The 27,579-nt window shown below is 36.7% G+C and overlaps 1 protein-coding gene across 1 annotated transcript in view; it reads left to right on the forward strand.

Annotated features, from left to right (window-relative positions):
- LOC146002545 (NADPH oxidase 4-like) overlaps window positions 1-27,579 on the forward strand; it is a 94,271-nt gene that overhangs the window by 17,282 nt on the left and 49,410 nt on the right. The window contains exons 2-4 of the mRNA XM_083140470.1: window positions 18,871-18,966; window positions 24,968-25,166; window positions 26,680-26,777. Of these exons, the coding sequence (XP_082996596.1) occupies window positions 18,871-18,966; window positions 24,968-25,166; window positions 26,680-26,777 (393 nt within the window). The remainder of the gene's footprint in view (window positions 1-18,870; window positions 18,967-24,967; window positions 25,167-26,679; window positions 26,778-27,579) is intronic.

A 27,579-nucleotide genomic window follows, 5' to 3' on the forward strand; every position in this document is an offset into this window, starting at 1 on the left:
GTTTAGTATTTTTACTATTTTATATTTATTTAAGAAAACAATTCTACAGTTTAACTTAATTTTTAACAAATTGTTACTAATTTATATATCAAAGTTATGTTATTTAGAGTGTATGAAGCCGTATAAAGTTAATATTTGTACTTATCAGTGCAACTAACAATTATATTTTACAAACAAAAGATAATGTTTACAGTTAAATTACTTGAATCAGAGAATAATATTTACAGTAATTAATTCATTCAGCACTAGTCAGTACTTTTATGCATCAGAAAGTTTTCTTAATTTTCTATTACGCATGCTATTTTGGGCTATTCTTAAAATATATTTCGAAGGCAAACTGGTTTAATTTTCTGCTTATAATGCAAAGTTGACATAGTTTTCGCACAATGCATTGTACATTTGCTATATTCACTACTTACAATCCAAATATTATGCTTATTTAATGTATAACTAACTAACTCTCTAGCCTTCTTAAACCCGAAGGTTTGTGGCTGCAGCAACACATGCCTTTCATCTGTCCCTGCCCTGAGCAAGATCAATATACCCCTTTCCATCCCTACCAATTTCCTTTAGGTCCATCTCTACATTATTCCTCCATCTTTGTTCTGGTTTTTCTATTGGTCTTTTACCATCAGGTTTCCCAACAAGAATCCTGTATACTCTTCTTTCCTTTCCCATTTGTACCACATGATCTACACACCTAAGTCTTCTTGATTTAATCATTCTAATAATATCTGGACATGAATACAAATTATGTACTTCTAAATGATGTAACCTTCTCCACTCATCTGTCTCCTCATCTGTTTTAGGCCCAAATATTTTCCTAAGGATTATATTTTCAAATAGTCTCAATTTATGTTCCTTTTTCAATGTAAGGGACCAAGTTTATTTACTGTATTTAAGTTTCATTTTTTGTAATTAACAAAAATTAAAAGCTTATACTGTAGTTATTATATCTTTTTCTATCAGCTTATTTTGAAATTAATATTATTAGGTATAGTTTTTTATTTATAACTATATTGCTTTTTTTTATCAATTTATCTAAGAGTACACACAGACAAACACATGTGTACAAACTTTTATGGACATAGATATGCCTTTTTTCAATATTTTAGTATGAAGATTGCACTTTAACTATTCAAGCAAGGGTAGGAAAGGTAGGATTTCTGAGAATTTGTTGCAGGATTTTTGTTGTCCAAGTATAGATGAGAACTGAGCTGGGAGACTGTTTTGAACCTTTTCATGAGAGTTTGCATGTGAACTGTATGCAAATTGAGCACTATTGACTGTGCATGCTTCTAAGTTTTGCTGTTATTTTACATCAACTCTGTGAGACTGTAGACAGATTTCACTTTTCAAGTAGTTTTTATTGATTGTATTGTATATGTTTTGGGGACTTAGCAGTTTTATGTTATGAGGCAGTTTGTTGTAGAATATTTTTACCTGATTGTTTTGAAATATTGAGTGTCTGCTGTTTTACTTGTAATTATTTTCCTTCTTGTGTTGTGTATTTGACTATATTTTGTCCAAGTTCGTAGTATTTAGAATAATTGTTATTGACTTGTAGATGTAGGGAGTTCTCCTTGAAAAATCCTTTGCAAGATACCCTATACTTGTCTGAACATTATTCTTATGAAGCCTTAGTATTCTTAATATAGAGGTAAATTAGTCTGTAATGTAGGCATTTTTCTGATATATTAGACTCACTTAGCTGTTTCAGCAGGTATAAGTTGCATGATGGTTTACTGTTGATCATGCTAATATGCTCTTCTTATGTACTACGTATGATGTAGCTTACTTGAGTAATTGGAATTTTGTACAGAAAATAGGATTGGCTGTCTATCTTATTCCTATGTTGTTGAGTTTGTTCATATGCAAGACATGTTTTTACTCTATCCCATGCCTTGGAAGGATCTAGATAGATTGTGTTTGCAGTTTTATGTTTCTCCAAGGTTTCAGCTACGTAGTTCATGCTATGGATGTGACTATTGATTTTTCTTTCTGGATGCCATGTTGGTTTCTGTTTATTCTTCTTGCTGCTTGAATTATCTGAGTTAGGTTGTTTGCTTTTTATTTTTTTATCTTTAGATCTTTTTTTGTTTGTTTGTTTGTTAGTAAAAATACTAAACAAATAATTTCTTCTTTTCCTATTTCAAGGATGCCAAACAGTGTAAACCAGTTGTTAGTGGCTAAATAACATAAAATTTTAAGGCAGTAACAATATTTTAAAAAAATACTGCTTTTTACCTAACTTTGTGAATTAAATACTAGTACATTTTGTCAAATTATAAATAAAATATACCTATTTCTTTGGTATTTGTACTAAAGTGAAGAAAATGTTACTAAAACTTGGCTAGTACAGTAAATCTGAGAGTTTTAGCTTTATTTGTCCGTAACTGGATATAAATGTAACTTGTTAATCTCGCCAAATACAATCTTTACCTCAATTTTGGAAGCTAGCTGAACTTTAGCGTTTCGAATTACATATAGTGAAGGCCTCTGTAGTGGAAAAATACACCCAGTCTGTAAAACTTTAGAAATGTTGTCTCCTTCTCTGTCGAACCAGACCAAAAGTGTTCTCAAGTGTTTCAATATATTTCTTAACATAACTAACTTTTCAAAAAAAGAATACCTTGTGCCCAGATAGCTTAGTTGGTATAGCGTTAGGCTTTTAACCTATCTGTCCAGGGCTCGAGTCCCTGTCTGGGCGATAACAATTTTTAAATTTTGTCATCGGATCTTTTGCAGAATGGATATAAAATATGTTTACAGTCTAACAGATTATTATTTATCTAAAAGTTTGCAAATAAGCTTTTAAGTTTCTCAAATATCAGCATCTTTAGCTTACAGTACAGCATAACCAGTATTATTATGATAGAAATGTTCTGGTGGTAGAACCTACACCTACTGTAATATCTCTGTGGTATTAACTTACATGCAGCCCATAACTTTTGGGATTGTTTCTCCTCCGTTACATTTCCTGGCCATTTACCCTTAGCGTCGCGATTAGCCTCAGAAGCAAAAAAAAAGCGAAATCTTATATTTGTTCTTTTTATATCTCTGAAACCACCTATACTATAGAACTACATTTAATGAATTTTGCAGTCTTCCCGTTTGATCTGTTAAATAATCCAGTCAATAAAAATATACTTGCATAGAAAAATCTGTTTTTCAGATACTTTAATCGGGTAATCTGCTTTTGCGTACTTCCTCAGAAATATAGTTCTTGCTACATTTATATAAATCAAAATCTAGTTAGAGTTGGCCTGTAAGTGCTTCTGGTACATATAGTTACTTGAAAAAGCAAATATTGGGTGTATAAAAAATAGCATTCTTGTGAAACAGTAAAAAATCAACCTCATTTCCTCGTAATATTAGCTGTAAATGCTTCTTGCAGATTAACAAAGCTCTGTCGTGTGGTCCTACGTCACCTATAATCCTTTGTAAGGTTCGTGTTGTCCTATAAATTGTCGATATACATACTAAGTTCCTAGTTACAGCCTAAGCTTTTAGTTTCAATCAGAGAATTTCAGTGTTCAGATAGTGATTGTAGTCTCGTATAATAAACCAAGTGGAAATAACCCAAGTGTTGATGCACCCAAAAACCAGCAATACTTCAAAAATACCTTGAAAAAGGTTATAAGGCTAAATTATTCTCTTAGCATAGAAGAAAAGTTTAGCAAGTGGACCTATGGTCCATATAGTAGGTCGTCTGTGAACTTCGGCTTGTCCTGTGAATTGTCAATATATTTATAAATGGTTATATATATATTTTTTTTTTTAAAAAAAGGAACAATGTTGGTAAGCTTCCAGTTATGGACCCATCGGTAAAGGGATTTCAGTCTTTATAGACACACAATAATTTTCGTTACACTAAAAAATTTGGCCTCGTATAAAAGTAAATAGTCGAAATTATAAACATTTCGTGTACTTTATCCAGTAAACCTTAGCTAGAAATACAATAACAGCGTTACAGACATAAAAATTAAGCAAGCTTTGATATTCTAGTGGCACATAATAAATATAAAATATCCTTTAAAATACTCTGACAAATAGTTATGGGTTATCTGAGATCAAAATTTTCAAGCCCTCTCTCCTGCATAAATAGGCTCTAGAATTCACTAAGCCTCAAAATAATATTGGGTACATAAAATAAAAAGCATATGGAGAGTGATGCTGATCGCATCATCTCCAAACAGCAAAAACAAAAGTATATGGATGGAGCCCTACCTGATATATTTAGAAAACTTTACCTAGTATAAAAGTAACAAAATACTCAGCAAACTCTAAAATAAACAAACTTTCCTACGTAGCAGGCGTAACCTGACCTAAATAAATACATATAGAAATACAGAACCAAAAATAGCATAGTGGAAATCAGTAAACCCTAATAATAATAATAATAATAATAATAATAATAATAATAATAATAATAATAATAATAATAATAATATATTCTGTGGCTTACATTTTAGCTAAAAGTACTTTTTCTTTAGTGTTTTTGAAAAGATTTAAATAAATACTAAACTCTAAGTTAAAAATTTGTAAGTGTATATATGATACAAAACAAAATAAATACAAATTAATACATACCCTGCAAAAAATCAGTAAAAAAGTTGAAAACATCTCTTTGTGCATCCAAAATATAATAACAAATCCTTCCTGACTGGATTAAATTGTGTTATTTGAGTAATATTAAGCCTAAACTTGTAAAATAAAAGGGTAAAACTTGACGAAACACACTTCATGTGTACAAAATTTAATTCAAAACACATCTAAATTGTGTTATTTGAGTAAACGTGGAGAATAATCCTGTAAACTTGGAAAAATCTCTCTCTCTCTCTCTCTCTCTCTCTCTCTCTCTCTGTGTGTGTGTGTGTGTGTGTATGTCCAAAATGTAATAAAAGACACGATCAAATCGTGCTATTTGAGTAAATATTAGGCTAAACTTGTGAAATAAACAAATAAAAGTTGAGAACACACACTTTGTGTGCCGAAAATGTAACTAAAAGTCTTTCCTGAATAGTGTAAATAGTGTTATTTAGGTTAAAAATAGGTATAAACTTGTAAAATAATAAGTTAAAAAGTTGTAAAAATATCTTTCTGAGTCCAAAATTTAATAAAAATTGTTGCCTGAATAGTATAAATAATGTTATTTGAGTAATAATAAGCCTAATAAACAGATAGAAGTTGAGAACACACACTTAGTGTGTCGAAAATGTAACTAAAAGTCTTTCCTGAACAGATTGAATTGTGTTATTTGAGTAATAATAAGCCTAAACTTGTGAAATAAACAGATAGAAGTTGAGAACACACACTTTGTGTGTCGAAAATATAACTAAAAGTCTTTCCTTAATAGTATAAATAGTGTTATTTAGGTTAAAAATAGGTATAAAATTGTAAGTAATAAGTTAAAAAGTTGTAAAAAATGTCTTTGTGAGTCCAAAATTTAATAAAATATGTTGCCTGAATAGTACAAATAGTGTTATTTTGGTAAAAAAATTAACATAAAATTGTAAAATAATAAGTTAAAAGTTGAAAAATGTCTTTGCCAGTCCAAAATTTAATAAAAAATGTCTTTGCGAGTCCAAAATTTAATAAAAAATGTTGCCTGAATAGTACAAATAGTGTTATTTTGGTAAAAAATTAACATAAAATTGTAAAATAATAAGTTAACAGTTGAAAAAATATCTTTGTAAATACAAAATATCCTGAATAGATGAAATTGTGTTATTTTGGTAATAATAAGCCTAAACTTGTGAAATAAACAGATAGAAGTTGAGAACACACACTTTGTGTGTCGAAAATGTAACTAAAATTCTTTCCTGAACAGATAGAATTGTGTTATTTGAGTAAAAAAATAGGCATAAACTTGTAAATAATAAATTAAAAGTTGAAAAAATCTCTTTGTAAATACAAAATTTAATAAAAAAATGTTGCCTGAATAGTACAAATAGTGTTATTTTGGTAAAAATTAACATAAAGTTGTAAAATAATAAATTAAAAGTTGAAAAAATGTCTGTGAGTCCAAAATTTAATAAAAAATGTTGCCTGATTAGTACAAATAGTGTTATTTTGGTAAAAAATTAATATAAAATTGTAAAATAATGAGTTAAACGTAGAAAAAAATGTCTTTGTGAGTCCAAAATTTAATAAAAAATGTTGCTTGTTACATTTTGGTAAAAAATTAACTTAAAGTTGTAAAATAATAAGTTAAAAGTTGAAAAAATGTCTTTGTGATTCCAAAATTTAATAAAAAATGTTGCCTGAATAGTACAAATAGTGTTATTTTGGTAAAAAATTAATATAAAGTTGTAAAATAATAAGTTAAACGTAGAAAAAAATGTCTTTGTGAGTCCAAAATTTAATAAAAAATGTTGCTTGAATAGTACAAATAGTGTTATTTTGGTAAAAAATTAACTTAAAGTTGTAAAATAATAAGTTAAAAGTTGAAAAAATGTCTTTGTGAGTCCAAAATTTAATAAAAAATGTTGGTGATTAGTACAAATAGTGTTATTTTGGTAAAAAATTAATATAAAGTTGTAAAATAATAAGTTAAACGTTGAAAAAAAATGTCTTTGTGAGTCCAAAATTTAATAAAAGTGTTGCCTGAATAGTACAAATAGTGTTATTTTGGTAAAAATAAGGATAAGCTGTGAAAATGTTTGACATAAAGTCAAAGTTTGGTAAAAAATAAACTCAAAATTAAGTTAAATAGCACACAGTAACATACATTTACTACCTAAATCAATAATGAAAGGGTCCTAGGTTCGTTACCCCGTGATAAAAGCAAATGGTGAAAACTGTAGGCCCCGTCCCTAATAGCTCTCCCTTCTTCATAGTACAGATAAAAAAAACCCTCCGCTAAAGCGTCCTGTGCCTTGAAGGCAACCCTGAGCGGAATATTAATTGGCGGCGGAAACCGGTTCTACAAGCGACGCATAGCTTCAGAGATTTGACCCTTGCTGCGCATTTCCAGACATCCTTTGTTGTCTGGTTGAATCCCTCCCCTGCCCTACAGTATTGCATAGCTTTCCCCTGTTCTTGCGTACTGGTTAACCTTGAAAAAACCGGTTCTGAAAATCTACCGACGCGTTCTCTGATTGGTGAATCAGGTTCTTCCTTTGTTCTGACGTTCTGACGTCATTTGACCTTGACCGCTCTTCCCCCAAATTCCTTTCTCCTCTACCTGCGCGGAGTTCACAGTCTCCTGTCTGGCATCTCGTACCATCGTCTTTCATAACATAATAACATACATTATTATATACATTGTACACTAAAACCATTTATTACCGTTACATATCGCGGGTTCGAGTACCGGGACCGTCCCCAATCGTAATTGGACCTGTACCTACACCCATTACCACCGTTCATAGCGGTTCATAAACCATAAAAACTTATTTTCAATATTATAAACATTAATATTAACATTTTATACATTACATACTTTGTAGTAATGGATATAAAACCATATGAATAGCGTTTAGTACCTCTAATTACCTTTTATATACATATTTTTCATAAAATAAATAAATATATATTCATAAAAGTTATAAACATGCAAATACATAAATGTAAAGTATTCTAAATACGAGCAAATGAATTCTAAGTACATGCAAATTAATTAAAACCCGTGCAAATTAGTTATAAGTACGTGCAAATGAATTGCGAATATTAAATAGCGACCGTCCTTATCGCGTTCAACCTCTACTATCAAGCAGAAATTGTTTATTATACTCTTTCTCAAGTAAAGTTGAAGTCCTGAATCGAACGCTAGTTCGGTATGTTTGACATAGCTCGAGGGAAAGCCAACCGGATGCATATCTGGTTTCGAGCCAGAACCTGTTTCCTGCTTTTTTCTGAGAAGCACTATTGTCGCTTTTACCTGCAGTGTTTAGACATTCATTCATTCACTGTGACGTCACACTCCCAAGATCTCCACATATTGTGTGTGTGTGTGTGTGTGTGTAGCACAAGACAATAACACAGCCTAGCAAAGATAACCGCAACTTCACGTTATAAAATCATCTAGAAACAAACTGAATTGGCAACATCCCATTTACTGCACGTGGACTTGACAAGTACTGTCAGTTTCTAAAACGGACGCTATTTGTGGGAAAGGTTTGAGGGAAGGATATACTGCGCTCCACGTGGACTTGACATATGGTTGTCAGAGCGAAACTAGTCTCTCCGGAACTTTCTTTGAAGTAAAATGGCGTTCGAATCAGGTCTTCAACTTTATATCTGGAGCAAGCGAAAGATAACAAGTCTCTGCGGAAGTACGAGAGACGGCTCTACCAATGAACACGCGAGAGGGAACAGAATTGCATGGAGGGGGTGAAGCGACTGCAGTTACCAGCCTTTGCAGCAGCTCTGCTTCGCTCTGCCCACTCGATCCCCCGTCCCTCCTTTCTCTGCCGCCGTGCTTCACATATTTCGGGGGTAGATCATGGACTGGGATAGTTGAAATGGAGTAGGGATGTTTTCTTTAGATATCAAAATGAATACATATGTGCAGCTTTTATATTAATTACTTTTGGTTTTCCATTTCATTAAATTTCAAATGAGCCAAGAACGAACGAAGCTTATCTCTTCCGAAATGATCCGTTTTTTTAAACCTATAAAAAATAACCATAAACTTCTATAAATTAGAAAAAAAACGGAAGTCATGTTCGATATTCCCAGATGAAATGACCCCCCCCCAAATTTACATACATACATAGAGAGAAAGAGAGATAAATAATACCGATGCATGTATGTATGTGTGGGGGCCTGAGCCATTTAATCTGAGAACAGCACACGTGACTTCCTTTTTTTAATTATATATTTATTTTGAAAATAAAGTTTATATATAGCTATATATAGATCTATAGGTCATATAGTTTATATACAAGGTGGATTGATTTAAATCACTTTAAATAATTAATTTATAGAATAATGTACATAAGGATTTTGTAGATATCAGAATCACTTTTAGTGAAAGTACATTAATCTTGTAATCATTTAATAGTGTTTATTAGGCTCTAAGGAAGGAAAAGTAAGGGAAAAATATATGTACTAATGAGGTGAAGCTCATACGAAATGAAATGTAATATATAAACTGTACACACACTTAAATTTCTCTTGATTTAAATTCAATTATTTTTATAGGCGAAAATAGCAAATATTTTGTGCAGAATAATATGCTAAATACTAATCGTGTATCCTCGATGGCGTAGTGGTAGCGTCGTCGCCTTGTAATCAAGGGGTCCCGGGTTCGATACCCGGTGGAGGCACATAGTGGTGCGGATCCCACTTAAAAGTGAAGGTCCAGTCCCGATTAGCCTTACTGTGCATAAAGTGGACTCAAAACACCAAATCAACCAACCAACTAATCATGTAAAACCATCAATAGTGTTATTATCATTAAACTGTAAATAAATGTGGCAACTGATATTTTACAATCTATCATTACAAAATTGCCAAAATTCATCTACAAAAACTGTAAAAAATGTGTTAAATTACAATTATAGAGTACATCCAGAATGTTTTATTTTCACTGGAAGAAAAGTTACTGAAATTATTATAGTTTCATTAACATACTCAACATACATTTGTATATTTACATACAATATTTTATTTCTTTTAATCAAACTGTTCAAATATTTTACAGGGCCAATTACCAGAAAAAGGCTTCCTATAAAAAACACATATCTATATGCATGGTGCCAAAAAACAGAAACAATTTTAAGTGTGTTTTTTAAAAAACTCAAAAAAATCGATTTAAGTTTTAAAAATCATCAAAAATATTTAAAAAAAAAAATCATAATTTTTATCCACCCTGTTTATATAGAGGGTTATTTCAAACTCGACGTATTCGTTTGAAGGCATGATAGTACAGCAAACTTTCCCAAGGAGTTGGATCGGTAGGGTAGGGCTAATCCCGTGGCCTGCAAGGTGTCCCGACTTGTTTCTTGTCGATTTTGATGTGTGTGTGTGTGTGGGGGGGGGGGACACATGAAGTTCTTAGTTTACTCAACACCAGTGCTTTCCGTGGAAATATCAAACCAATAATCGTCGATGCGGCTGAAGAAATGCGACGCTCTTTCACTTCAAGAGTAATTAAAACAGAAGTTAGGAAGCGGGTTCGGACGTGTATTCGACATAGAGGAGAACATTTTGAGAAAGACTTGTGAACAACGTTCTTTCATTTAATTGTTCTTTCAATTTCCACTTCATAGTCGCGCTCTACCTGTCCCGTTGTTATTGAACTTCTTTCCAGAATTTATTATTTTTTGTGAACATTGTAATACGTCTTCGGACAGCTGATAAAACAAGGAAGTTTTTCTAGTAGTTTGTACGCTTAGTGTCTTATTGATATTTTCAGATATTTTCTGTTTTTTGGTAAGCAACTTCATTGAAAATCTTAAAGATCGAGTAAGTTTTGACCTGCTCTTTGAAAATGTTCGGCGCATTTGATTGTTTTACTGTTCATAAAACATTGTCAACGTGTTGGCATGACATATAAAGTAAAGCAACTAGAATTCAATCACCATTTTTTTCTTATTTTAATTTTGACCTGGAAAACCAAATCAATAAAAGTGGAATATCTCGAAAATGGACCCTCTTGGTATAAGGCACTTTAGGGTTAAATTTGTTGCGAATTCGCTGTATGCCTTCAAAGGAATACGTCGAGTTTGAGGTAACCCTGTATAAAGAGCGATGAAATTTCGAACCCCCTCAATGAAGAACGTTCCTGTGTTGCTGACGCTAACAGAACAAGGGTTTTATCTTTTTAGTCTAAAGACAACTCTTGGAATTGTTACGCTATAAACAACACAGCAACAAACTGTTTTTTGTACATCATATTGCCATTCTCATATAGCCACAATTCAAATCGGTTATCATATTCTCACACACCCAGTACACAGAGTTGAAGGTCACAGATGTCCAAATCAACATAAGCAACTTCCTCTCTGGGTGTAGGGATTCAACCCACACACCGACAAATGGGTCGGCGTTCAATCATTCGACCTTTCAAATATCCCACTGTAAACAGTGCTTCGTGCTTTAAGGGTTTCTCACATGATTGCGACGAACTCAAACTCAAGAGCACAGTCATTTGTCATAAGGCGACATGGAGGCTGGACGTTGACAAAGAACAGGACTGGTATTATTTTTTTTCATTGCCTCAATTGCCTCATATGGAAAAGCTTTAAAAGATTGGTGTCCCCCCATAAAAGGATATAAAAAAACAGACAACACATATCTGGCGTACGAGTTAGTTTTGTGGCTGTGTATCATCAGAGGCACCAGATCATGGGCTGGATGACTGGTAAGCATGTACGAGGGCAGGTTGATATATTCGTGGCCTCTCCTAGAAGACATGGATATGCCCACCAGTGCTTGGTGGTTTTATTCAACATATTCTTCTCCTAACACAATGCACTTTCACATCCATGCTGAAATGCTTGCAACCTTGCAAATAGAAGTTCGAAGATTGCTCTGCAAACCAAGCCTCTGTGCATTCTGCCATCAAAATGTGTACCCTTCAGAACAGTTTTTAATTTGGGAAAGAGATAATAATGACATGGTGCCAAGTCTGGGTAATATAGGGGATGCTCCTGTATCTGGAAACACAGCTGCTCCAGTTTGTCCATTGTTTGACGTGCCTCATGGACGGGGCACTGTCCTGCAGAAAGATGACCCCTTTCGTTAGCTTTCTGAGTCGCTTTTCCTTGAGTGCCGCCTTCAGTTTGTCCAGCAGAGAGAGATAACATGTGACATTGATGATTTCGTCACATTGGAGGTAATCGGCCAGCAGGACGCTCTCAGAATCCAAGAAGACTGTGCCCTGGTCTTTGGTCATTCTCCAGCCCAAATTGCCCACATTTGAAATTCTCTGCCCATTTTGTCACAGTGGTGGATGATTGTGTCTTGTCCGCCAATGTCATGACCAGGTTGTTGTGGATCTCCTTCGGCGAGATCCCCTTCAGGAAGAGATACTTGATGAAGGCACTGTTCAAATTTACTAATGTCTGGAATCTGCCCTGACATCCTCAATTTGGAGCCAGAAAAAGAAAAGTTCGGCGAATATCGAGCATCCTAATGTATTGCAGCCACATAGCAGCAGTATCCTGTTATCTTTCAGAGTTGAACCAAATGTAGATAGATTTTTCAACAGATTTTTAACAGCGTCGAAGGCCGAAACTAACCACCACTCTCTCTTGCGAATTGGCGCCGCAATCTTTGTCCTTGACAGATAACCAGTTCTAATAGCCTCTGCCAGGCTGCAGCACCCGGGAGCGCTGATAACTCCAAAATCCATATTTAAACCTTCGCCCATATTTAGACCTTGTCCTCTATATATATGAAAAATTCTGCAATGGACTCTAAGGCAAAGTGATCGGTTTAGAACCGTATTTTACCATATCATATTAGTTCAATGTATTGACAGTGGCGGCGATTAGGGATGGGGGGCATGGGGAGCAGTCCCCCCATCTATACACACTTTTTGTCCCCGTACTATGGTCTGTTAATGCTAAGCCTTGTCTACCAGTGGATTTTACCCAAAATCATCTACCCGAATTCCATTTTCAATACGCTTCTCTCTAATTGCAGTCAGTAGAAAGTAAACTATCCTCCCTCACCCCGGCACAGTTAAGACACCTAAGCTAATTGCCGCCACTGTGTGCATACACATGTAAGTAAGAAACACCACGCGAACGAAACACCGCATAAAACAATGTATTGCGTTCTCACCAATATCATAATCGCGCTAGGACGCCAGGGTCTCTGATTCGAATCCCGGCCTCGGCATGGATGTTTGTGAGTCTCCATTCATCAATTTCATCATATCATCACTCATTTCCATCTTCGCAAATTAGCCAAAAGTGGTACAAAAGTGAAATAAAAAATCAAATCAATCAATCAATTAACCAATATCATAGGAAATGGAACACGTAAATTTAGGGAAACCCATGACACTGCATTAAACTACATACCTCCTCAACCCCTGACTCTAAAGGCACGAAACAAAATACAATCTCTAGAGGAACATAAGCTATGAATTTGGTTCAGTGACTTTAGGACGTAAATTACATAGTTTCTTACATATTTGTTGTTTTTTGTGTCAGAAACTAACTTTTAGGCTAATTCTGAAAATTAAGGAAAATATTTGAATCTTTCTAATTCAATTAAGATTGATGGTAGCTCTATCAAACAAAAAACATAATTTAGCAAATTTTCTGTTCTTTCATTGTGGTTATCTTCACATTTTGTGTAGAATGCACAGTTTTCGAGATGTTAATATTTCTTAATTTTTAAGTTGAATTTTTGCCGCCATTTTCCAAGATGGCGGATTTTCCCCCAAACATTTGGATGGCGGATTTTTAATATATTATTCACTATACCATTCCACACAATCTGGCACAAAAAAACATTTGTGTTGCACTTAATTTCGGATTAGGCCCTTTTTTTCCCCTTTGTTTCCTCTACTAATGGTTACTATTTATTCTTTGATCCGTGTTGAAAAATAAAAGAGGACTTCTCTTTAAAATCCGGTCTCTAATTATGAGGATTTAATTGATGGTGCTAGTTAGTGTACTGGTTTGCTCGAACCCACGTAGGCCGCGAATTTTTCAACCTGCCCTCGTAGGTGTGATACTTCTTCCAATAAAGAAAACTTTACTTTGCTTACAAGAAGATTGCAGTTAACCTCTGGTATTTTAAAGTATCTACGAGGGACATTCCGAAAGTAAGTTTCGTCATTTTTTCGCAGGGAAGCTGTATTACAAAGTGAGAAAACACATTGCCATAACAAAAGTCAATCTTTCCTGAATTCACGACGGGGGGAGCGAGAGGAGAGGAGCGATGGCGCATGCGCCGAGTGCCGAAGAATAGAGTTAAGCAGCAGACTGACGTGCCCTAGTTCATTCGAGTGCAAACCAGTATGGGAGAAAGAAGTGTGCTGGTAACGTGGTCACAAATGGAAGTGTGTGCTGTCGTGCGCTATGAATGGGCACGTGGGACTAGTGTTTCAGATATTCATGGACGCCTACAGGGCATGTATGGAGACGACGTCATGTCCCGGCAGATGGTTGGGAGCTAGTGTTCACTGTTCAGTGAAGGAAGCAAGGGTCACTGCAGAACACATTTGTTGTCTGGGATGGGAGAGATTGAATCACCCGGCCTATAGTCCCGATCTTGCCCCATCAGACTTTCACCTTTTTCCTGCGTTGAAGTCAGCATTATCGGGACGTCACTTCGGAAGCAACGAAGAGGTGCAACAGGCTGTGAAGAACTTCCTTAAATCGCTGGGCACCGATTTTTACCAGGAGGGTTTCTTGAAGTTGATTTCACGGTACAACAAATGTATCAATGTCGGTGGCGACTATGTGGAAAAATAGCCAAAAGATTGTATTTTGTTATGACATTGTATTCTTCTGTTTGTAATAAAGCTTCCCTGTGAAAAAAAATGACGAAACTTACTTTCGGAACTTCCCTCGTATATCGAACAGCTCGTCTGCTAGAATTTTCGATTAATTTTCGAATGACTATAACAATTATCCTTTTTTCTACTCCCCCTTGCTCCCCTCGGTACGTCCAGGGCAAGTGTCCTTTTGGCCCTTTCTTCGCTCCCTCCTGGTTGCGCACATATACACACTTACTTCCAATTTGTAGCTTTCAGTGTCATTTTTCATTGATAAAGAATTAGTTCGATTTTTTTAAATACTTTCATCTGCTCCGTTCACCTAATGAAATAATTATATGTTTTTTTTGCTTCATTTAAATTACTAAGAAAAAATATCCACGGTACAAAGCGAGAGAGATGCAACTAGTGGCTGAAACCAGTGGCGGCTCGTCATAAAAATATTAAGTGGTACTGAATGAAAACAATAATACTAAAAAACTAAAGGGTGCTACTACGGTGTGTGTGTGTGTGTGTGTGTGTGCGTGCGCGCTTTGAAAAATGTCATCGACTTTTATAGACACTCTAAAACTTAATATTTTGACTGTAAAGGCCAAATCTGAAATAAGTGATATTACATCAGTATCATAATCGTTCATCATAATGGCACGAATGGGAGAGGAAAGAAGGGTTTCCAGGATTCTTGGTGGGAAACCTGATGGTAAGAGACCTGTAGCAAGGCCAAGACGAAGATGGAGGGATAACGTTGAGATGTACCTAAAGGAAATATGCAAGGATGGAAAAGATTGGATTGATCTTGCCCAGGATAGGGACAGATGGAAAGCTTGTGTTGCTGCAGCCATAAACCTTCGGGTTTAACTAGGCTAGAGAGTTAGTCAGTTCTCATAATAAAAAAATAAAAATCTAATAATAACTATTACATGCACATGAATCCACGAAACACGCTGTTTTAATAGAGAGAAAAGTATAGTAAAGGGTCTTTCATTAAGAGTGATACTTTTTAAAATTTGAAAAAAAAAAAAAATCACTCAACGCATCAAAGTAAATTGTGCTTTATTTTGAAGCTTAGACATTGCAGTTATGTTCTGAACAAAATATCATTCAAATGTCCACCACGGCTTTGAACACATTGACGCACACGAAGCTCCAATTGTTAATCACTCTGGCCAACATTAGTGGCGTTATGTCTGCGATAGCCTGACGAATGTTCGCCTCCAATGTTCCAAAGTTCATGGCTTGTCAGCATAGACCTGGGTTTTGATGTAGCCCCAAAGAAAAAAATCCATGGGTGTTAAATCACACGACTGTGGCGGCCAATTCACACATCCACGTCTTGAGATAATCCGGTCGCCAAACTTCTCCCTCAGCAAATCGAGCGTAGCATTAGCTGTGTGGCACGTAGCGCCATCCTGCTGGAACCACATGTTTTCAATATCTATGGTGTCAAGTTCTGGCCACAGAAATTCGCGTAACATGGATCTGTAGAGGTTGCCATTGACGGTAACGGTTCTCTCATCATCTCGAAAGAAATAAGGTCCAATGACGCCGTCCCTACATAAACCGCACCACATCAGAATAGAACAGAAGAAAGAAAAGAAAAGGCACGTACTTTAGTTACACAACTCTTAAAAGGAAAATGGAGGTTTCAACCGGGGACAGCACGCCTCCTGCTAAAAGATTTTGTGAATGGAAATGTCCGTAGCACACTTGAATTTATTGTTTATGACCCCAACCTTGTACCAATTTCCTACCTGTTCGAAAGGGTACAGCACCTTCATGATTCTTTGTGTGGAGGCCAAGATATACCAAATTTGAAGGTGTGCCGCTGCTGACTTCTTGGCTTAACTGAGAAAAGATGACAAGAGATTGGACCGTGGCAGGGACACTTGTTCCGTCGGCATGTTCCCTTTTTTTTTTACCTCCTCAAAACCCAGAGAAGGGACGTTTGCAAATTTTGCCGGATTTGACGATTATGCCAGTGTGTCAACAAGTTTCAAGGCATAATCGTTTGAACCATTAGAGTGTGCGGGGGATTACATATGTAATTTGTATGAATATCTTGATGCATGAACAGTGGACTGAAATTTCCCTCCCCCACTGGAAATTTTTCCAAAATCATACTCTCTCGCCATAGTTTAGTGACATAAGAATTCAATTTCAGTGATGTGATTGACGACTTTGTTACACAAAAGGAGCAAGATAAATTACATATGAGAGATAATCTAGATTGTTTTCTCTTCATTGTATTTGTGTTCTCTAAATGAATTTTCTTCGATCCTACCATACTTACTATATGAAATGTTCATCCTCTCAGAATACCAATGTGTAAAGAGTAGCACTTTAAGTTAAAATTGTCCGATGGGGGATGGTGTTTGAACCTTGGGGGTAGCTGAGGGGATGCTTTGCATAAAATCTCCTAGCTGGGGTAATACCATCTCCCCAGGGATGGCTGGTGGGGGGGGGGCTGATGGGGGAATCCCCCTCTGGTTTCTGCATTCCCTCTCTGATTGCTAATTTTTGGCTCGGAGGACTATACGAGTACATGTAATTTGTATAAATATCCCGCTAGAGATAGAGTGCAGATTTTACGTATCACACACATATGTAAATTTTAGATTCATATGTGGATATAAACACAGTCAAAAAAGTTTTGCATCAGAATGGAAAATGACAAAATATATATGAAGCACAAAGTTTATTGACAATGACAGTGGGAATACAAAAGAAAAGATGAAGAACAAGACATGTTGAATAAAAAGGGAACAAAAAAACGTACAATTTTCTCAAAAATGTTTTTAAAACTAAAATGGCACAATTCATGATGGAGGCAAAAAAGCAAAACTGTCACAAGAAGAATGTTCGTCATAGCGGATCCTTCAGAAACATTGCCTACCACCTGGTGTGTCCTCCTCTGGCTGAAAGAAGGTCTTGAACACGCTGTGGCATACTGAGGCTGAGACGATCAAGGTGATCTTGCGGTAAGCAATCCCATTCGTCCTGTGCCACAAGAAGAACTTCACGAAGATTGGTGGGAGCCACAGGATGGCATTTCTTAGCATTGCCCATGCATGTTCGATTCAATTCATGTCGGGACTTTTCGTTGACCAGAGCATGCGACGGATATTCGCCACCTGCAGATAATCGTGCACCATCTGTGTGCGGTGTGGACGGACATTGTCATCCACCAAGACAAATTCGTAACCAATTTCCTGATGAAATGGTTCTACAGTCGTCCGGAGAATGTCCCTGACATAACAAACAGCTGTTTGTGTCCCTCTATTTGGAATTAGGGCCGTTCGACGTCCGAGCATGATCCCTGCCTACACCATGATTCCTCCTCCTTTGTATGGATGGACCCCCTGGACACCACGAAGCCCCTCTTGCAGTCCAGGGCCTCGCCACACCCATCCTCTTCGTGAATCTGGCCTTAGACAGAGCCTACATTCATCGGTGAAGAGCACATGAGCCCATTGATCGGGTCCCCAATTTCGTTGTGCACGGGCCCAATGCACACGGTCGCGCCGATGTTGTGGCAATAGGTACTGGAGCCGGAGAGGTCTTCTGGAACGTAAACCACTTCCTCAGAGTGTGTTACAGACAGTTTGGTTTGACACACGCACAGCAGAGGCTGCCTGGAGGGCATGAGTGATGTTCCTTGCCGTCATGGTATTCTGTCGCTGAGCTGAGAGTCGTACATAGCGATCTTGTGCTGGTGTTGTGACCCGTGGACGACCTGTCCGTTGACGATCTGCTACTGTTCCTGTGTCTGTATACCGCCTCCAGGTCCTACAGACATCGCTTTGCGCCACTCCAACAGCCCCTAGCTACAGCCCATTGTAACATGCCAGTCTGCAGTAGCGTGATGATCCTGGAAAGATCAAACTGCACTATTGTACGCCTAGGCATGCCTTACACACAGCTGCACTCGCTCGCCTTGCTAACTGGACACAAGGAACACCTAACTAACCTTCGCCGACTACCGTAGTGCTACGCTCGAACACACGTATGCACTTGCCGACTCCGGTAGTCGTCTGTGGTGATCGGTATTGCACGTTGACCACGTTACTTCGCACAATGAGCTCTGCTTCATCGGTTCTTGTCCGCTTTGGCATGTTGCGGATGCTATTTTAATCACTTCTCGGGTGATGCAAAACTTTTTTGACTGTGTTTATACACGTACCCAGGGTGTCGCTGTGAACCGCTGACAAACTTTCATGGCAATGTGAATATTTTTTCTTGATAACGTTTTGTTCATTGGGGACTCATTCCAACTTTACAAACCCTCAAGAAACAGCATTTTTATCCTGCATACTTACAGCCACGCATCACATTCATGCTTGCCACTAGCAATAATGATGCCACTAGCAATTTCCACTTTCAAGTGCTGACTATTCCAAACGTTCCTCACCAATCCTCATTGTCATGACACTGCTTAAAGATACAATCTTTTTATTTTTCAGGTAGCATGGATTGGAGTGAATAATGCAATTTTCTGGTCAACATATCACATGTATAAAAAGGAACCTAAACATTACTATTTACGTAGAATGCTGGGTGTAAGTATTATTGTTTAAATAAAAATACTATAGGAACTGAAGCTTGATATGATATTGCTTGGTGTAGTTTATTTTTGGAAGTTATCAGTTCAGTTATCAATTACGATACTCTAAGGCAGGGGTGTCCACAGGGAGGAATAATGGCGTGAATAGTGCCATCAACATTTGGAGGAGCAATTTTTTCCTCAATAAAATTCAACATGGATATATTTTTCAAAAATATTTATTAAAAAGGTGTATACCTTGGCATTATGATGCAATATATGCACAGATGATGAAGTGGGATGAGGAGTCAGAATATATTTCCTTAATAATTAATTTACTTTAGCTGATTCCAAGTCACTTTTGCTACTGGGTACACCATATTTAGTCCATGAAGAAAACGATAAAATTAGGGTGGGGACAGATTAAATAAAGTGTTCATTAAAAGAAAAAGAAAATAGGAGAGTACCACATGCTAATGTAATTAAATACTTTATGAAAATTGTGATATGATCTGGGAGGATGTGCCATTGGCCTTGTGGGATGGACACCCCTGCTCTAAGAATATTGATATTGTAAACTTATTGATTTTCCTTCTACAGTGAGTTTACGAATCTGATTATTTCATTCATTTAGTCATTTCTGCCTATTTTATTTTTTGTGCATGCATATGTCTCTATATGCTATGATCAAGAACCAAGGTGAAGAGAAAGCAGTACCCATTTGGTAATAAGCAAAGAATAAAAGAAGTTAGTTGAACTAAACCTTTTTAATGTAAATGTACATACCTTGAGCTACACTATAGGCACCCATGGCATTGAGAACGTATCAGGAACCAATTTTTTATACTCTTGTCATACAGTTCTGTCACCAGTCCGTTAACATTACCTGGCGCTCTTCGTTGTCACTTTCCTCCCCAAAAATCCATTAATTTTGTATAAAGATGATAATGGCTAGGGGCCACAGGGATGTAGGGCAGGTGCTCCCAAACCAACCACAGAAACTTCTGAAGCAACTGTTGTGTGGTGACATGCAGCAGGACGTTTTCATGGAGGATGGTCACACCGTCAGGCAAGAGACCTCTCCTGCAGTTTTGAATGGATCTTCTCGATAGTGTCTCACAATATGCATTTGCTTTGATGGTTTGACTAGGGGCAATAAGGAGTGGACCCTGTCTGTCCCAGAACACTGAAGCAATTGTCTTGTGGACAGACATAGTCTGCTTCCCCCCTTTTTTAGTTTGGTGCAGGAATTCGGATAATTCCATGCCATGGATTGTCATTTGCTCTCGGGCATAGAGTAAGCAACCAAGGTTTTGTTATCTGTCAGGATGTGGTGCAGAAAGTAATCATCTTCATTTGCGTATCGTGTCAAAAATTTCACTGCAGCACCCCTTGGTAAGTAGGCGTGGCACACACCTTTTGGTAGTTAAGATGACTGGTAATGATGCCATGCATTATAGATCTAGATGGCCAATCTTGTTACATAACTTCATCCACATTCATCCGTATTGACAGATGGCCAACCAAGACTACTTCATCATCATCATCAAGAGATGACCTTCTGATAATGCATCTAAAAGTCAACCTCACTTCCACATAGTGCACATCTGTAACTGCTTCTTACAGGCTAATGAGGCTCTGGTGCCTTGACCCATGGCCAGGATAATCTTTTGTGGGGTTGTGTTGTCCTGTTTTTGTCCTTCTGTGTGTTGAGTTCCCCTTTACAGCCTCAGCGTTTAACCTGGAGATTTTTATTCCTCAGAGATAGTATAGTTTTAGTTCTTGTTAAGCAATGAATGAATGAGTTAGCTTTAAAAATTGAGTAAGGAAGGTTGTAAAAGAGATATTTTCTTGTTATGCGCCTGTCCTAAATTTTGTTTTAGTTAAGAGGTTTATGAGTGATGGGCAGAATAGCCTATATGCTGATGTGCACATACTATAATAATCATTCAATCAATAATTTCATCATTGATGTTGGTCCGCTCCCCTCAAACTTCCTACACCATCGTCTCACTGTTGATTCATCCATTACTCCATCATCATAAACCTCGATGTTTGGCAAGTTTTTTCTAGCATGCAGGATTCTCGATTTTCACTTCCATCTTGACTGCCCACAAAAACATGTACATAACCATTATCACGATACAACTTACACGATTACTCATGCACAACTGACTTATACTGGGCGACCTTGGATATCTCCTGAGTAACCTTCCATTAACACAGTATCCTTCCACTGACATGTATCCTTTCACCAGGGGCATATACAGAAAAAAATCTTATCAGAAATGTGCATAAAATTGTTCATTTCAGTAAGAAGATGAACCTGATGTCTTAGGAGTTGGCACCTTGATTTCTTAGGAATTGGAAACATTGCCCGCTTTCTTTGAATTTGTGAGTCAACTCACGGGCAACTCCAGAGGGCGGTGGGTGAACATAAGAGAGCTATCTTAAGGATCACCCAATCACTGTTGCAAACCAATTCTTCCCAGCATGTAATTTCCCCAGGAATGGGGAATTGTGGAGCCAAACTGTTACAGGAGAAGGAAAAGGGTTGCATATGGCAGGGAAATTCCCTCTGAACTTCCTCAACAGTCTGGGTCAATGTTGCAAACCAATTTTTCCCAGCATGTAATTTCCCCAGGAATGGGAGTTTTGAAGCCAAATTATCACAGGCAAGGGGAAAGTGTGGCATGGACAAGAACATCATTGAATGCTTGCAGACGAGTTGAAAAAGAGGTCGTTGACCTTCAAACAACTAGAGTTACAGTGGGGAGGAAAAAATGGTTGGCTGACAGGGAATGGTTTATGAGTGCATCTAAAAATTACCAAAATGACAAGGACCAGTTCTAGTCTAGATCGCGTCGAGTGGTCTTTCAGGGTTCCTTGGTGCGTGGAATTTATTTGGAGGCAGCATGTGAATACAGTAGTGATATGAGTGGATTGTATTTTTGTGAATGATATGTGCTGTGTTGTATAGTGAACTGAAATGAGGGACATAATTAACAAGCTGTCTATTCGACTTACGTATGAGGATAAGCTCCAAATCGTTGTGGATTTTTCTTTTATGTCCACTTTATGCACAGATAAGCTAATGGGGATCAGACCTACAGTTAAAGTGGTATTCAAACTACCATGTATCGAACCTGGGACCCTTTAGTTTGAATTCAACGACATTATCACTGCGCCAACAAGGAGGCCATAAACTTCAAATCGTGAAAATAGGTAGGTAGAAGTTTTATATTTATTCTTGTATATAGGCCTACATAAATATTTCACAATATTGGCCTCTTATTTATGCAAATGAGAATGATATTCTTGAAATTCTTTCCTTACTGACATAGTGTACATTTCCATATTTTATTTATGAGATATATATTTTTAATCACAATGTCACATCACTTCAACAACCCCCCACCCCAAATGAACTTAAAAAAAAAATACTCCCACCTACAAATTTGTGTACATTCAAACACAATGGTGCGATAGCCCAGGTTTTTTACCCAGTATACCAGTGGCAACTTGTGGAATTTTTAGGGTGTATGAAGTTATGGTAAACAGACCGAGGAAAGTTTTCAAAAATATGTTCAATTACACAGTCACATGTATCACTTGCACCTTCTACTAGCCATTGCATTTGTAATGTTAGTTGCAGGCCCTCCATGCCTGTTGTGTGTGGATTGAGAACAGTTTTACCAATATCAACCTCCTGATAAGAAAAGGTGCTGTTTCAACTCATAAATTATGCTAGGGTTTATTATTATTATTATACAATTATTATTAATTTATTGTCATTATTTTCTGATGACTGTAGTAGTTTCAAGTTCAATTATATTTTGCTATTTTGGAGTTGTGAACTGCATTATTGATTATTTATTGTAGTTAAGCAACATTAGGAATTTCGACCATTCAATAAAATGGGTTTAGCATAGGGTTTGAAAAAAGTTGAAGAAAATTCCATGACTGGTAACGGCGTCCATTTGTTTTATTTGTGACCTCTAACTCTTTCTACCGATTTCCTTTTATGAAATGTTCCTCCCTTGTTAAATCGGGGAGGATAAAGAAAATATGAAAACAAGAGGATGGATCAGGGCCTGTAAAAGATTGTCCCTTGGTCGGCATACTTCCTTTTGTTTGAAACAAGTCCGCTAGAGAAGTACAAACAAGATCTGAAGATTTTGTTAAAAATAAATATTTCCTCAAAATATCTTCATTAGAATTCAATTTCTCTTTTTCCCCAGGGACGCCCGTTTTTGAGATGATACTGGATTTTCCATTATTCCAAACACAAGAGTGCTAGGTGCCAACGAAGTTCAAATTTTGCTAGGTTTAGAACCATTATGCTAGAGTTGGCATCACTGTTGAGGAACCCACGGGACCTTCCTCGTGGACCGTATAACTGGGCAACCCCCTGCATACTCCCACCCTCCCTTGCACTGCCTCTCACCCATCAGCCTGTAGGATGATGAGAAAGGTTCCTCAGCGGCAGGCAAAGACAGTTGGTCGTCTTTGGGCAACAGATCTGGAACGAGTGGGTGATAGCTAGCACATTGACTCTTGACAATCGAGTAGCGAACCTTGATTGCGCTCAACATTTTATAACGCTCATTAAACTCTTAAAAAGTAGAAAACTGGAAATACGTATAAATGAAACTGTAGGAAGTTCCTCACTTCCTACATGGAGGAATCGCCACTGCAGTATACGCCACTGTGCATCCACCAATGGGCTGGTAGCAGAACTGCATGACGAGAGTATACAAAAAAAATTCTCCTTGTATAGTAAGTGCCTCAATGACATGAATACCAGTGTAGAAAAATAGCTCAAGATATGTACTTTCAGAGTAAAATGTTCAACTAATTGTAACTTCTTTCATTTTGCGGGCACTACTTTCTGGACATGCCTCACATTATTGTTGCAATGGCTTCTTAATTTTGGAAGCGAATATACTATTTACAGTTTCTTTTCAAAATTATAATTTCTGGCATGATCTTACAGTGTACAACAGTCTAACAAGAATTTGAATCCCAAGTAAGCAAAAGTGGTTGGCCCAACATTGACGTAACCGTACTGAAAATGGTTGGCAGAACGTAAGAACATACCGTTGGGCAATGGTAATTTTGGCCATGGTTCCAACATTGGCCCAATGCATGGTTTTTACATTGGGTCAATGTATGGTTTTACATTGGGCCAACATACTGGAAACTAAAGGATAGATAGGTTTGTTTTCTGATATATATATATATATATATAATTCATTGTGAGGCCAAATATAAAGTATAGTACAAATTATTGCTTAAAATAAAAAAAAAAATACACAGCTCTTTCTAATTCATATGGTATCATTGTTTTCAAGGTACCTTCAAGTGGTATCACAAAAGCTTTCTAGAGTTTACTTAGTTTTCCACCTTTCATGGAATTTAGTCTGCACATAACATTGTTTAATCACCTTCACAAGAATACCTGTAAGAATGTTCTTGTTCTACTACAGTTAAAGAGACAAACAATAAGCAATTCCCAACACATGTTTCATCCATGGCAGCTGACAAAGGACTCGTGAGTGACTACAAGTTAAGAATAATTTATATTTTCATTAAAATATATTATATTTTCAGCATGTGCTGTGACTGAAATATTCGAAAAGAAACACTGATACATGTCACTTATTTTGCACTCTAGAATTTACAGCATACTCTTGAAAGTTGTCTTAACAGGAGAACTTTGTTTTTAAAACTGATTTTGACCCACTTGTCCATGGTTGGTCAAGCATTGGCAACAACTGTTGGCCCAATCTAAGATCAACGTCAATTTGGCAACCAATGTAAACCCAACCTTTCCCACATAAAAATTTTATATGGCCCAATGGTTCTGGTTGCTTGGGTTGAGTCTATGCAGCATCATTAGTCACAAGACTATTCACTTTCTGCTTTCATATTTGTAATTTTGTCAAAAAATATCTTTTAATGTAATACCACACATTTCATAACAACATAGTTATCAAATATTTACTATTTTTCAGAGAGGGCTGTGTATATCTCGTGGTACAGCGGCTGTTCTGAATCTAAGTTGCTGTCTGGTGTTGCTACCCATGTGCCGATCTCTAAACACATTGTTGCATCAATTATTATCCCAAGTTTCTCGTAATGCTTTGACAGTTTGGCTCGAGAAAGTTAAAGTAATTCATATGGTTGTAGCTGGAACTATTATAACAGCCTCAGGTGAGTTCTAAGGTTAAATTACTTTTAAGAAAATGTGTCATATCATTTTTTTAAAAAAATATTTGCATTTTCTGAATGTGTTATGTTGTTGAAATGGATATTCAGTTTCAGTGCACTCCTTGTTTCAAATCACTGTGGCAAGTGAAAATCTTTCAAGATTGTTCACGTGTCCATGAGTATTTTAGTTAGGTGTACCAGATCACTATAAGGGAAAAAGACATGCTGTCCCAAAATGTAGAACTTTAAGTTGCAATATAAGACATAAAACATTTGCATTAAATAATACACATTTTGAGAACATGTTAGCAAATAATGTAAAATTGACACATTTTTCAGTTTTAAAGAAGAATGATTTTTAATTTTTTTCTCAAATACAAAATTCCTAAACTTTCAATCAGTACTAAACAATAAGCTTCTTACTACAGGGTGAGTCATAAGTCTCCATACAAATGGTGAAAACGGTGACTAATGTTTATTTTTCCTTTTCAGGCAGGTGAACCAATGGAAAAGAGATGCCACTAACAAAGGGAGAACGGATTGACATCATTCTGTTGGCTGGGAGTGGTACCAGCCGTCATGTACAACGTACATTCCATGCAACCCACAGAACGCAAATAACCCATGACACCATGGCCAAACTTATCAAGAAATTCAGAAGGACAGGTTCCGTCGCCGACGAAAGCAGGCCTGGGTTCTGTGGTCCCTTTGTTAGTGGCATCTCTTTTTCATTGGTTCACCTGCCTGAAAAGGAAAAATAAACATTAGTCACCGTTTTCACCATTTGTATGGAGACTTATGACTCACCCTGTACATACATTTTCGGTGGCATGTAGAGTAGCCAATTTTTCTCAATTTCAGTTTAGTCAAAACATACTTATGAAACTCTGAACAGTTCAAATCTTTGAAATTACAATGAAGCAACACCAATCTTAAATCCATTGTGTAGATATTAATGAAAATACTATCTAAATATTTTTATTATGACCTGGAATGGCAAACAATTATACAGCAATTAACATAACTTTAAATAATATGAAACATTACATCCTTAACATAACTTGAAATGGCTTCAGATGTTTCATTTGGGTTGGTTTTTAGTTCAATAACTTAGGTCTGTATACTCCCTGCTTTCTAATCAAAATATTGAATGAGAATGGGGAAACACCTTGTAGGGTAGGATCCATGATCATATCACTTAAATCGGTATAAATCCCAAATCAAGAACTTGCATGAGTAACTTGTCATAACACTGAGGAGAATTGATGAGCTATATTTCCATCTTTGATAATCAGAAGACAATATTCTCCCTGTATTGATGTTTTATTTCTGTGATGTCTAATTAATACATAATAAATATACACAAGAAATAAAAATTGTTGCGGCAAACCAGGTCAAATTTTCAGAATATGCCAATGATAATTTGCTAATAACAAGCAGTTATGAAATTATGTTCATTATTTCTTATTACAAATTAAACCAATTTCTCAATTGCATTATATTTTTTCCATGCTAGTGATACATGCAGCATCTCACTTGGTGAATGCAGTCAATTTTTGCCACCATTATAACCACGAGTTTCCTGAGATAAACATGGCGTCACATGATGGAGAGGTAAGTTGGTTACAATTAATATTATTGAACCGATCACTGACCTCCGTGGCAGGGTGGTCAGCACACCAGGCTACAATGCCAGGGGTCCCGGGTTCGAATTCTGGCATGGGCATCGGTGGTCCTTGTGTCTCCCTTCATCAGTTTCATCATATCACCCAGGCCCATAGCCAGGCAGGGGCCAGGTGGGGTTAGCTCCCCCTGGCACTGCCATCAGCCCCCCCCCCCCTCCCCGTGACATTAGGTAAACTATTTTGCATAATTTGTTTGCAGTGAAGAGTGAAAATGTAGACAGCTCACAACTTTAAGGATAAATCCACAGAATATGAACAGCATCTATTATTTGCTCATTTTGTTTATGAGCAGAAGTAGCTGCAAGTATTTAGAATATTCTCTAGACTTCAGAAAGTTCTTTCATAGGGGAGCTTCTTTATCTGTGCCTTCACTGTCCCTGTTGCGACCTTCCGTTTAGACAGAAATCTGTGACTTTGATGTTATCATGCAAATTCACTCTGCATCTGTGTCAAAGGTCAACAGCTCCCAAGTTTTGGGAAGGAAGGGGAGTTTCATTGCTTGGGCGGAGGTGAAATATACTGTACGCACTGTATCTTGTAATGTAGTATGGAGTGTGTATAAGGGGTGATTTCAGTAGCAGTCAATTAACACTTCAAGAGATGTTTTAATAGATGTAAAAAAATGTAGTATTTGTGTAGTATATGATATTTATAAATGTTATATAATTTAATGAGCCCCCCCACACACATAATTTACCTTAATTTAATACTGTTAATTTTTTTAAAAATGG

The sequence above is a fragment of the Lepisma saccharinum genome, chromosome 18 (genome assembly GCF_977018435.1).
Source record: "Lepisma saccharinum chromosome 18, izLepSacc3.1, whole genome shotgun sequence".
Taxonomy (NCBI): Eukaryota; Metazoa; Arthropoda; class Insecta; order Zygentoma; family Lepismatidae; genus Lepisma; species Lepisma saccharinum.